Below are 14,439 nucleotides of genomic sequence, written 5' to 3' on the forward strand. Positions count from 1 at the left end.
ATCTCATCTGCCGAACTTCATCGAAGATATTCTGCTGGAAAACCGAACGCAGAGAAGGTAAAGCGTACAGATAAGACCACCGCGGGAAGTCGGAACGGAAATTGCCGAGTGTTCTTTTTTTCCCATTACTCCCTGAAAACGAAATCATTTTCGATTCTCTCGAGATTCTCATTTTCCAAGAGCTCACCTGGCTTCTCGGAAGTTGCAGACGAAAAATAAAAGTTTTATAAAAGAGAGGTGAAGTCGACACGATGACAGTTAAAATCTTTCGTCTTTCGAAGGAAAATCTTGATCAGAAGGTTTATAATAACAATAAGATACCTTTACTTTTCTTCTTAACTTTACTTTTCTTACCTCAAACATGTAACGCCATTTTGAATTTTTCGATTTTTTAATTTTAACTATGGCTTAACTGACTAGTGGCCATTCATTACGGACGGGGGGGGGGGGGGGAATCTCTACATACCCTTATTTTGAGGGGGGGGGGGGTCAAACCCATTCTTACGTAATATTTTCCAAGTAGATATTTTATATCAGAAATCACGCGGTCAAGTGGTTTGGCAGGTATCATATTTCATTTGCGTCTGGAGGGTAAAAAACGTATTAGGATGAGCTGTTTTTTATTTGTTTTACAAAAAATGAATAACGTAAACTATTATAAAAAATACGCACTATATACGACATGTTTTGTTTTTAATTAATGTCGCCTTATGAAGTAAAAAATGTCGAAAAGCATTCAGTCTATTCTAACTTTTTAGTAAATATTTCTATACAGAAAAAGGTTTAATTTAATGATCGTGAATTTAATAACGATTCCAGTGATGTTAGATTCGTTATTTTATTTTATTTATTTATTTATTTATTTATTTATTTTTTTGAAAAACGAAATTGAATCTTACGTAAGATTAGGGGGGAAGGGTTTGAAAAATCTTACGTACCCTTACATGGAGGGACGGAGGTCAAAAATTGCCAAAATCATCCTTACGTAGTTAATGAATGGCCCCCTACCTGATAGGTGGACATTCGACGTTCTTAACTGTATTCGAGCTCGATACTTTTGTCTATTCGGCATTTCTTACTGCAGTAGACTGAAACTTACTGACATTTCTTGGACTAAAAAAAAAACTAAAACTGTCTAGAAGATGCTGCAAAAAGCTATTTCAAGGCTAGAATGAAGAAGTTAAAACTTGAAATAAAACGGACTTATGTCCATGCAGTTTTTCTTTACTACCAGTTTTTATTTTGATGCTCTGTTTACATATTCGTAAAAAAAAAAAAAAAAAAAAAACTATTTTCGCAGTGTAGAGGAAACTTAAATGAATCTTTAAAAGAGGGATGGGGAATCAATAACAAAAATACCCGGTACATAATCGGCAAAATTCTACAGTAAACTTCCGATTATCCGCTAGCGGATTATTCGCGAGTCAATTAACAAACAGGAACATGTATTTTCGTAGCAAAAAGGAAATAACCAATGGCTTTTTTTGCCGAAAAACTGTAAATTTAAACTCAATTGTTTTTGCTTTATTTATTTATTTATTACTTGTGCTTTCTTCACTGTGCATACACTTATTCTATATTGATGTTAAGTTTTGTTGCACAAAAATTCAAAATATTTTTATTCTACTGTATATATTTACCTTGTTTGTGGAAAGTATTCTGCATCAAAACAGCTAAGTTTTGAGGAAGGACAATTTTTACCTTATTTGTCTCTCATTTTAGCCTTTTTGTGGTTTATCAGCGATTTTTATTATCCGCGGCAGATGCGCCACCCAATTCCGTTGAAAATCGGGGTTTTACTACATTCATTACGACAGGGTCTTTGTGGGTCCGTGGAAAACTTCGGAAAAAAAAAGAATTCTAAAAGATTTATTCATTTAAAACCAGAGTTTTCACCTTCGAAGTACCGAGTTTTTCTCTGAACACTACTTCCCTACATCTCGAGGTACAATGCTGCAAGATCACGCGTAGGTCACCGAACCGTTTTATGCTTCGACAAAACTCTGCAGTTAGTCGTCATGTGAATATGAACGTTTGATTGACAAAACTTCAGACTGTGTGTGTGTGTGTGCACCTTGGAACATATCTTCCAGAATACATTCTCCCATTTTTGGCTTAGTCCTGAAAACAAAAATATGAACTTCTTGTAGGAGAAGCAAAGTGTGTTCTTCCATTTCTCACAACTTACATAATGTAAATCCGAATTTTCAACCTATGCGATCACCAAAACTAAATACCGAAGCTGGCTAGATACTGAACTTGATATTCAGCTCCAACTATCAAAAGTTAAAATTCTGCCAATTAAAACAACCTCACTTTTCCTCATTCAATGTCTAAATTGAACTTTTTATCGTTTCGTTACATGTTGATTTCTACCTGTTCAATTTGATTTTTGTAATAGTGAGTTTTTTTTTTTAAGTTGTAACAGTGCTTTTAAATAGCGATGTTCCCATTTAACTAGTAATCCTCACATAAATAACAGCCGATGATCGAGTAACGCGCTTGTTTCAACAATGAAACTCGTGGCATGGCATGATAATTTGATAATATGTTATGAAATGTTTAACATGCAAGGAAAGGCTTTACTGTGACAAGGCTGAACTCGATCTGGTAACTTTACTATTTTACTGGTAAGACTTTCATATTGGGAAAACGAAGAAACCAAAACAATTAACGCTATCTACTGGAGTTTAGGGTTAATCCACTGACGTTAGGGTTAAAATTTCAGCTATCAAAATATCACCAAATAGGCAATTGCTTCGTTCAAATGTAGAAGCAATTTCGCCTGGTCATACCTTGACAGGTGATTTTCTAGTGGTTAATTTAATTTCAACTGACAACAAACTACAATGATCTTTGTACTGTAATGAAAGGGCTCCGCCCTCAATTTTGGTCCATATAATGTTTGAGAAGCACTGCATTACGACAAATGCCAAGCTGTGACTTCAATCCAGCTTCAGAAACCAATCAAACGACATATTTGTTGCACATAAAATACACCGCCAGCTCAGTTATTCCATCCGAGGACTGCAGTTTTGTGTTTTTTAGCACTCATCAGCCCGGAATAGGACGCAACTGAGCTGGGAGGCTGAGCTGGGAATCTGAGCTTTGCCATCAATCTTTGAGTTAACCGCACCATTGCTGCGGCTATCCGTCTTATCAGTGCTAATTCTACTTTAGCTACCAGTTTGTTTGGTTCTCTTGGCTCCTTTTAGAGGTTTTCTGCCCTTAGCTCAGTTGTTTCCTATTCTGGGCTGATGAGTGCTAAAAAGCATGAAACTGCAGTCCTCGGATGGAATAAATGAGCTGGCGGTGTATTCTATGTATTTCTACGGTAACCTTGGCTTAGGGCGGTAACTTACTGCAAAACGACATATTTGTTGCTTTGTGAAAAACAAGAAACATTCTCTAGCTGCACATTACGGTTTTATGAAGGTGTTAATTTAAATTCTGTTTAAAGTAGACCTTATTTATACTTTTTACAGACAAAAGCTCATTTTCTTGCTTTATATATTCTATGCCAATGATTCTCAACTCGTGGACCACGAGCAGTTTTCATGGGGTCCATGAGTAGCTAGTAAACATTAATCAATATCATTTTTATTGCTGTAATTAAATTTATTAAACATAACTTTTGGATTTATCTCAATTCACCAAATAGAGGGTTTTAGCACAAAAGAATATCCCGGTTTTAAAAATTTCTATTTCATAACCTATTACACTTAACACTATAAATGATACATAGAAATAAAGATAAACTGAAAGTTTTTTTTCACTCACAAATGTTCGATGTGTGCGCCTTTCATAACGCGATGCACATGTATAACACAAATTTTGGAGTGTTTCACTGTCAATTTTTCGTAATGCTACACATATGCGATCTTTCAGTTCTTGCAATGTTGGTTGGTTTGAATAGGTTTTTTGGCCCACGATTCGGTTTTTGGCTTGCAATGTTGAATGCAATCGTGGTGTAAAATCACTGTCTTTGACGAAACCTTGTAAAAAAATCACATGGGGTTAGGTTTGGGAATCTGGCTGGACAACGCATAAAGGGTAAATCATCATCACCTGCACGACCAACCCTGCTTTGCAGAACGTCAGTGGCGCTGCAAAGGGGGGGGGGGAGCAGCACCCCCCAGAGATCTTGCTTTTAACATTGTTGCCATTACTAATACAGTGGTTAATACACGTGTAAGGACTGTTGTGACCAAAAAGCCCCCCCCCCCCCCAGAAGGAATTCTTGGCTGCGCTAGTACGGAACGTGCACGTTTAAGTACTTACGTACGTTAAAAAAAACTTGGACAGTTTTTCCTTATTTTTATACACAGTAGAGTCTCGAAAATCCGAGGTAATTGGGGCTCGGATTACCTCGGATTACTGAAAACTCGGATTATCCGAAAAAATCTTTGGACTACATAAGGACATGAACTGTTTACTTCTTACGCTATGAAAAAGAAATATTGTCTCCTCGAAAAATTTATCACTCGACTTTCAAGATAAATTTATGTTTAAATTGATTTTAAGCGAGTTTTGATTTTTTTTTCTTGATGTCTGCACGTACTTGTGTGTAAATTTGCAGGCAACCAAAAAATGTCCTTTGACCGTCCTCGAATAAATTTTGATGAGCTTTGTCGTGACATTTGTGTTTATGAGTGAGCGTGCGTATGTATCTCACATAATACAAAAACGTTAGTCATAGAAGGAGAAAACGCGGAAAAAAAAAAAAAAAAAAACGAATCGTACAGTGTCAAGTTTTGCATTTCCCTTTTTAATTGCAATCAGATATTCTAAAAGAGACGTTTTTTCGTTCTTTGAGGCGAAACAATGCTTTAATTTCCAGGTAATTTTTTTGCTTCAACCAACTTCTTACCATCTTCTACCAACTTCTTCAAGGCATCTCTTAAAACATCTTTAACAGTCAATGAATATTTCTTGGCAACTGTTATTGAAATAAACCTTTCAATATCATGTTATTACCTTATTATATGTTAATAGGAAAGTTCTATATAGCAAAATATTTCCATTTTCAGATTAAAGTATTTTTTGTCCTTAAAAAGTAAACCCTAAAATTATCAACCAAGCACCTCGAATTAAGCGAAACCTCGGACTTTTGAGACTCCGAATTTCGATACTCTACTGTATCATTTATAGTGCTAAGTGTAATAGTTAACGAAATCTAAATTTTTTAACCGGGATATTTTTTCATGCTAACCCTGTATAATAGTTGTGAGAATATTTTTTCTATCGTTTCCCCCCTTTTTCACTTGTCAAGCTACCTTCATAAACATGTTCTTTAAAGAAAATGCGTGATATCACGTTTCTTGTTGCCCCCCTCCATAAAAGCGTGGCATCAATTGCAGACAGCTCCTTGGAGAACAAATCTCAATGGCATTTCTTGTTCATTCCCTCTCGTGCAAGGCACAGAGAGATACTTTAAAAAGTTAGCTTTATGAATCAAACTACCCTATAAGCAAACTGCTTTATTTATATACTGACGAAACTTCAAAACAAATACTGGTAGTAAAGGAAGACTTATAGACCCGAGTTGATTATGTACACATTACAAATCTTCACATCTCCATTGTTTATGTTTCTTTTTTCATTAACTGAAACTGTTGTTTCAACTTTAACAGATATTTTACATTAAAAACTGAAACAGTTGTCACAGCGTTAAAAACATCCTGTCATCATAACGCGAATGATTCTATGGCAGTCGTAGGAATGTCCGACAGCAGCTATGCTTTCATCGAATAACATAAGCACATAAAGTTGAAAGTATATTGAAACAACAAATCCATTTAACGTGAAATATACCAGCAGGGTCCGATTAAACTCTGAAATTGGGAAAGCTTGGTCTTATTTTGGAGCTCCCCACTTTTTGCTTGGGGAGATTTTCCTAAACATTCTATGTACATTGATACAACACTGACTAACGCTAAAAGGTTAGCAGAATTTGGAATTTAAGTTAATTCCACCTTATCACTGACAGAATATTGCTTTTTACATACGGTTGCGCTTGAATTCTCAGGAATATGAAACTAAAAATATAACACACAAGCGGTATGTGCTGCCATCTACGTACAGTCATTGTAAACATTTCATAAGTTTAGATAAAGAATTTAAAATAACTTTTCACTCATTTACCCAGTAACTTTTGTTAAAATTTACCTATCCTTAAGAAACAAAATTTTTCATACTTTTTCAAGTCTATTTTTTAGATTTTGGTTGCCATTTTTGCAAAAATGCTAAATTTTTCTATTCTTCAAGCGAAAGATGAATGAGTTTTTTTTTTTTTCTTTTTCCACAAATGCTCTACACGAAAAAGCAAATTATTGACAGAGAACGCGCCACAGGCATGAGTTAATCAGTTTTTGATAATTAAAAGAAACCAGTTACTTACAACTACACTTCACAATCAAGTCATTCATTGGTACAAAATTATCGCAGCTGCATCGTTTCTTTTCTTTTCTTTTTTTTTTACAATATAGTCCTAAGATGGCAAATATAGCCTGGCAGAGCAAATATAACCTGGCAGCATTCATGATGGCTACACAGAATCTAATCTCAGCCACAGTTTTTTCACTGTATAGCATAGCTCAGTGCGTTTTAATGCACGCTGCAAAAGAATTTCTGAAGGAAGTGGCTCCTCATAATATAAGGCACTTAACTGAGGAGGAGTTCGTCTTGGATTCGATACAGGGATGCTCCACCACACTATTTAGCCATAGTTTCCGGAGAGGAAAGGGAAGTTTCCAGGGACTTTACACGCATGGTAATTGCTAGCGGTCGACCACGAAACTTTCGGAACATTTGACGAACACGTACTCCTCGGGTATTTTGGATCTTTGGATTCCGAACCCGGAACCCTACAATTCCGAGCGCAGCGCTGCATCTGCTAGGCTATCCCTCGCCACGAAACCTGTGGCTAAGGGGATTCTACCCCCCCCCCCCCTCTTCGTCCTTTCCACCTCACAGATCCGGCTCAAATCCCGGAATGGGCATGGTCGGCTCAGCCTTTCACCCTTTCAGTGACTTAAAAAAATGAATGCGAAGCGTGCTCGGAAACTAAACATTGGAGGCAACACGTTTGGACCTCCTAACCAAATATTGGCCTTTGCATCCCAGAGCCCTCGATCACGAAAACTGAGATTAAACAACAGTGCCTGTACCCCATGGGTTGGTGCACCCCTGAGTTTAATGATAGTTCGTAACAACAGAATTTCTACGCAAAACTGGATGTAAAATTAAAAAAAACAAAACGCATCTTTGGAGAGCGCCCCCCCCCCCCATTATCCAAGTAAATAAGTTCTTGCTGATTAATGCTGGACACTTAAAAGATATGTTCTTGATGCCATATACATAACGAAATGAACAATGGCTAAGTTTTGGATCATTGTTTTAAGATTAACCATGCATGTGAATATGCGTGTTTCTTTCACACTTCAGTCTAGTGCTACAAAAAATCTGTGAGTGATTGAGAAAAACTGTTTACATGTCAGCAAAGAATTTTGCATTAAGATCATGTATTTTTCTTCATGTAACAGAAAAAAAGTTTTTTTTTTTCCGTAGACTTGTGCAATTAGTAATTATGAAGACGGCGAGTAAAAAAGTATGAAGTTAATATTACCATTAAAGTTGCTAAATGAAGTTCAAGTTTAAACATAAGAGAGCGCAGATTTCTAAATCAAGGACTTGAAGAGTTTCCAAGCTTGCAAATATTCCAGTTTTTCAGTTCTTTCCTCAAATCAATTCATGAATTTAAAACTTTTTTTGCAAAACGTTTTTCTCACCACATACTTATTTATTTTTACAAAGAAACTAAAAATGGTAAGTTACCATTTAGGCTGATAACAAAAGATGGAAGGGAAATGCTGTTTTTACCGAGTTCTTCATAAGAACATACCTTTCTGATTTTTCAATTAATAAACTGCTTCATAGAATAATCGGATCATCAGTTTCATAAAACAGTTTCGACATTCTTTAAACAAAAAAAAAAAAAAAAAACCATTTTATTTTCTCCAAACTTCCTAAAAACATGTCGGCATCGATACGAGAAGCTACAGAAATAAATTTTAGTTGGATAAGGATCCAATAAAACTGGAAATTGATATTCCGTTTACGATTGATGGAAAGAATGAAACTGCATTCTTTTTTTTTCCTTTTTTTTTTCGTTCTCCTTGGAACTCTTCATTTTTTCATTAATTTCTTCGAGATGGGAAATTCTAAAGAAAGTTCTTCAATGAAAAATAGTTTTATGCCTTTTCCTGAAAACTCATTTCGAAAGTTTCAATACAAAATATTTCATTTATTACTTGATGAATTTCCCCGCTATATGCGAAATGAAAACAGAAAGAATATATTTATCTTCCAGATAAATATATAATGAAGAAATCGCAACATTTTGGAAACTTTACATAAAGACTCAGGGGTGCACATCCCCTCCCCTCAAGTTTAATGACTCAAAGCCCCCCCCCCAATTTTTTCTCAACTCTCTTTTCCTTTTTTATTTTTTATTTTTAGCTTTCTTTCTTGATCTATGTGTTTTTTGAAAATATTTTTTATTTATTTTTTTATTTTTAATTATTTTTACTATTGTTATTATTTTATTAGAAAAGTTCTGACTTTTAGCGACATACATACACACACAAGCACACACACAAGCGAAATAAATAAATAAATGAAATAAAATATAAACAGAATGAAATAAAATAAAATTAAAAATTTAAATAAAAAATAAATCAATAAATATATTTAAATAAATAAATTGTAAAAAATTAAAAAATCCCCCCCCCCAATTTTGATGGCGCAACTTGCGATATAATCCCCCCTCCCCCCTGCGGACACCCCTGGAAAGACTGAGAGTCACACAAGAGAGAGGTACTTTGAAGCCAAGAACTGTTTTAAACAAAACACTGGTTACTTGATAAAGTATGGGTTTTTAAGGAAATAAGCTTTTTAATGCGCATGAGCAAAATATTAATGTTAACATTTAATTTCGTGCATCAAAATTTTTGTAAATTTGTGCTGCAAATTGTTTTGCAATAAAGGTGTTGATTATACTTTCATCGGCGACTTGCTTCATGTCGGTAAAAGTATTAGTAACGTGATTTGGTGAATTGTATTTCTATGATTCTTTTAAAGAAACTGCATAGTAAGGGATTGATCGCAAATCTCAGCATAACTATGTAATAGGTTCGTAAAATAATGAAATTTAAACACTGAAAAAGAACTTTAACTTCAACTCAGATTAAGAACTTTAACTTTCATTTAGTCGTGATCTTCAGAAACGGACTCCATTGCACTGGTGCACGGTTGTTCGTTCTGCATCATGCTCGTTGATGGATAACGATGTCTAGCATAAGAATGTCTTAACCACAATTTCTGCAATAATTAGGAATTATTCCAGACATAGTAGATGTACACATAACAGTGGTGACTCGGGCGTGATACGAAGGTGCAACCATATTTATAAACAATTGGCTGCTCTGTTCCATTTGCACAGATGAGACTATTTTACGCATATATTTGCACTTCTTATTCTACGATTTTTAAACTTTGGCTTTTAATTTTGATCTACGTGAAAAAAGGAACTATAACGTATCATGAAATAAAGTATCAACAATTTCTTTCAGTTATAGAATAGTGATTTGTACGTGCAAATCATTATTTTTCCAGTACAACAAAATTGATACTTCATCTTATGATACATAATAGTTCTTTGCATTCGAATATGTCATAATGGGGGTATTTCCTTCAATCAAAAGTACTACTTATATTTACTGAAATCGATAGAACAAGAAAAAACAAATTGACAGAAAATACTTTTATTTTTCAAACATTTAATTTTTAACTTTTTTAATGTCAGATTTTTAAATTTCATCGTGTGACGTCACAAATAAAGACAGCCGTCGTGGTTGTCTGTTCTGGCTAGATATCGCCTTTTGGATATTTTTCACTGCGAGCAATCATTGGTAGAACGAATATTGAGAAAGTGAGAAGCAAAGGGATGTAAGTGGCAAAATTAAAAATTTAAGACAACCGGTACATATGGTAGATGAATCTCTCCTCTGTCTTGGGGTAAGAGATAGTACTAGTACAGCCCTATTAGGTGCTGTTATGCAACATGATTTGGAAAAAAAATTCAATGAAAGCATATCTAGGACCTTACGTTTAAAGGCGTTTTACTCAAAGCTTGAAAATGTCCATTTGATCCCTTTGCTTCTCCCTGCCTCAATTGTTAGTTGAATAAAATATTCATTTAGCGAAGTTTGGCAATGTTCTAAACTTTATTCTGGTAACCCTAGCGACTTGTTCACTGGTGAACTCAGCGGGGAAAGTGAAAACAGCGACTGTACGTTTTTCAAAATGATTTTTTAAGAGAGAAAATAAGAAAAAATTAAGAAGTAACTCACCCTATGTTTTCGACCATGCTGTTTTGGGGAAAAATTTTTTTTTTGAGAAATGGGAAACAACCCAATTAAATGCCCAAATTTAATGTTCCGAGAATAAAGCACAAATCTGACAAAAAAGCCACACCGTTGTAAATGGATTGAGCAACGATTGATTTTATATGTGAAAATGATCCTTCTTACCCTGCCATGCCCCCACTTTCCATCTTGTTCGCCAGGACCACATCCCTGCTGTAGACATCAAACTGCCACTGTCGCTGTCCCATGACACCTGCCAGGATAGCTCCAGTATGTACTCCGACCCTCATGTCGACACTTGATTTCGTCTTTTCTCGGACAGATCTGAAAGGAAATAACCTCTATGTGAAAATCTCCGAAGGTTACAATCATGCTTCAATTTCAACATGAAACTCTTCAACTTAGGGAAGGAATCAGGGTCCAAGTGGTTTGTTTCATGTATCAGCAAAGAGCTTTACTAGCTTAAAAACTCTATTCTGAGGCCTAAAGACTCTGATCCAAAAGCTTTGCTTGCCCGTTTGATCTCAACGTTTCATCCTGATGTCATGTGTGCATGTTACAGACATCATCACGGTATCTGGAGCATGCGCATCAGAGCATGCTAGACTTCCGGACGATCTGAGTCTGGAGAAAAAACCGAACCTTTATGCCTTGACATGCAAGGGCTCTGCTCGACGTCAAAGAGTTTGTACTGGCACATGAAAAAAAAAAGCATCTCGGATACATCAGTCTGCAATGGTACATAAAATGAATGACATGTCGAACACATGAGTCTGCAATAGTACTTGAAATGAATGATACCTCGGAGACATCAGTCTGCAATGGTACATGAAATGAATGACATCTCGGAAACATGAGTGTGCAGTCTGCAATGGTACTTGAAATGAATGATGACATCTCTGGAACATCACAATCCACAATGGCACGTAAAATAAGTTACACCCTCCAAACGCCTTTGTAAATCAGGAGGTTTAAGCTATTGTTAAGTTGTCGCAATCAGGGGTGGATATAGACTACACTTCATGGGATCATGTCAAAGAATATACGGTTTGGGGACGAAATATTTCTGATACTGCTTGGGTGTGAATGTAAAGCACAAATTCAACCAGGAATAAGGCAGCTTATTAGGCATAAACGTGACGGATTAATTTCCTAAACAATGAAAAGAAGTAGTAATTAAAAGATTTGCTTTCAAAAATGTTTAATTAATTGAAAATATTTCTGCAGTAGTTTACATGCTATTCATAAGTATACTTGAAAACAATGGGGATGGATAATATTGTCGACGGTTTCGAGGATGGGGGGGGGGGTAAGAGTCATGACCCACAAAACCCTCTCCTTGTTTCCGCCCCTGGTCGTAACTGCTAGTGATTTTATTAGAATACTAAGTTCCTCCCCTTACCCTGACGTCCAGTATAAGAAAATACCTCTTTTAATCGTAGTGAAAAGATTTGAATGAATAATGTGACTTTATTTGTATAACTTGACCTTTTCTGTACATGCTAGATTAAAAAAGAAAAAATACAACAACAACAACATCGAATACCATGAAATAAAATTTGAAACCTTAACGCAACACTTGATCAAAATATTTTCATCAATTTGCGCCTTTGCATCATCATATTTTTATACATAGCTGATCATCCCACTAATTTAAATTCAAAAATTTTAATAGTTTAAAATAACATAGTGAAGTGGAACTCTTTTGTATTGAAGCCACATTCTAGGTACAAGCGTAAATTTTATGACACAAAGCGAATGATTAATATTCCAATTAATAAATATGCTGAAACATCATTTTAAAGGCGAAAAATGTTTAGAAACTTACAACTGATTAGAATAATAAAGAATTCACTGCTGGTGCGAACGTGTGAAATGAAGATGAAAATTATGAGTAAACAAAGATTTTTAGAATGATTTAAAACTAAAACAAATATTACCCGCAAACCACGAACAAATCTCAAAGGCAAATATTTTTGAAAACATGAATATTAATTACGCTAAGAATAGGTTTCAGTGCTTCTGGGAATTCAAGCAAATAATTTGTAATCAAGAGGAATGATTTACTTTTACCGCAATCATTAACATGCATTCGACATTGAGGTAATTAATTCAGTTTATTCTGCCTTTTTTGTGTTGCTCTAAAAACTGAAGGGAAGTTTCAAGTTTGCAGAGCATTATGGTATTAGTTTGACGTTAATTAAAATGAAATATTTTACGCATAAATAAGTTGAAGAAATGGATAGTTGATATTTGCTAAAATATATTAAAAACCTAAAATACAGTAAACCCTAATTAATCCGGATTCTATTAAACCGGATTTCGCTTAGTTCGGACAGCCATTTAGATGTAAAGGGTGTCTCAAAACTAACGAAAGATTTGAATTTGCCGTCATTTTTGCAGTAAATTGTTGTCAACCCTGAAAAAAGAACAATCTGACAGCTGATGAAAGTTTAGGGTTATTAAAAATGGAGCGACATAATATACGATACACGCACACACACAATAATGCGTTTTGATTAATGAAAAATAAGTACTAAAATAGTGAAAGTTAAGGCTTGTCAAGCAGTAACTGTTATTGACGCTCGATATCGCAAGACGGTAATGCACGGGTGGTTGTGGGCTTGTTGACATAGACTTTTGACTTCAAATAATCCCATACGAAGAAATCTAATGATGTTAAATCACACGATCTAGGGGGCCAATTCTGATCACCGCACGACCAAGAAATGTCTCATACAGTAATTGAACTGTTCCACTGTCTGTATGTAACGTGACAGTTGAAACCACACATTGACACATCAATAGCATCCAATTTCGGCAGAAAGAACTGTGTTATTATGTCGCGATATCGAGCACCAGAAACAATTACTGCTTTTTTCAGTAAGTTACCGCCCTATAGCCAGGGCTAAGGCAGTGCTAATTCTATATTAGCTACCAGTTTGTTTGGCACTCTTGGTTTCCGTAAGAGGTTTTCCATTTCCAGCTCAGTCACTTCCTATGCCAGGCTGATGAGTGCTAATAAGCACGAAGCTGCAGTCCTCGACTGGAATGACTGCTTGATCAGCCTCAAATTTCATTATTTTTGAAATATTGTTCAATATTGAAAACACGTTGTTGTATCGCATAACACTCCATTTTGAATGACCCTCAACTCTAAGCTGTCAAATTGTTCTTTTTTCATGGCTGCCCACAATTTATGGCAAAAATGGTGACAAATTCAAATTGTGCGTTAATTTTGAGACACCCTTTACATGCTGTATAAATAAAAGAAGAGTTAGCGCAGAAATAATATATTTTTAGGCCATTATTTGTATTTTTGTAATTTATATTATACTGTTTTATTCTCTTGAATTCAAAATACAATTTTTATTGGGTACACTAGTTAGTTTATGTGGGCTAAATTTATAGGTTATTTTGTTTAATCCGTATCTTCATGAATTCTGACGACCTGGATCCCCTATCAGCACGGGTTAAAGAGGTTCTACTGTATATTTGGTTGTACGACGAGGTTAATTACGAAATCTGGGGCGAGTTTTGATAAGCATCTTCAGCGTTGTTTTAAATTTGAATTATTACAGTTGCGGAACCGTGTTTTCTCTTCTGGGAGGCGAGGGAAGGTTTGGTCAAAAAAGTCTTTATCTGTATATGGAATAACATACTGGGATTATAAATATTGTGAAAACCAGGGGCTCATGGGGGAGGGGAGGTTGACCCAACCCCCTTGCTGTGCCCCTGTAAATGAAGATAATTCATATTGAAAACTCGGCAGTTTAAATTCAGTAAAATAAGATGCGACAAACCGAAAATAATTTTTTTTATTAAGTCCTAGGTGTAACAAAAGGTGTAAATTGTAACAAGATTTTCACATATGCACAAATAAAACTCATATTGTTGGAACTTTTTTATTCACGACTGACATCACAGTGTCAAAGGCTAAATTAAATAGTTAAGGTGCTATAAATGGTAAACAACGTTAATGAAGCACAAAACATTAAAAAAAAAATCAAAC

General features: G+C 35.3%; 1 protein-coding gene across 4 annotated transcripts in view; it reads right to left on the reverse strand.

The window, feature by feature from the left end:
• LOC129227718 (adenylate cyclase type 3-like) overlaps positions 1–14,439 on the reverse strand; it is a 327,000-nt gene that overhangs the window by 83,301 nt on the left and 229,260 nt on the right. For all 4 annotated transcript variants that reach the window (XM_054862320.1, XM_054862321.1, XM_054862322.1 and 1 more), the window contains exon 9: positions 10,593–10,751. In XM_054862320.1, the coding sequence (XP_054718295.1) occupies positions 10,593–10,751 (159 nt within the window). The remainder of the gene's footprint in view (positions 1–10,592; positions 10,752–14,439) is intronic.

Source organism: Uloborus diversus, chromosome 8 (assembly GCF_026930045.1).
Source record: "Uloborus diversus isolate 005 chromosome 8, Udiv.v.3.1, whole genome shotgun sequence".
Classification (NCBI taxonomy): Eukaryota; Metazoa; Arthropoda; class Arachnida; order Araneae; family Uloboridae; genus Uloborus; species Uloborus diversus.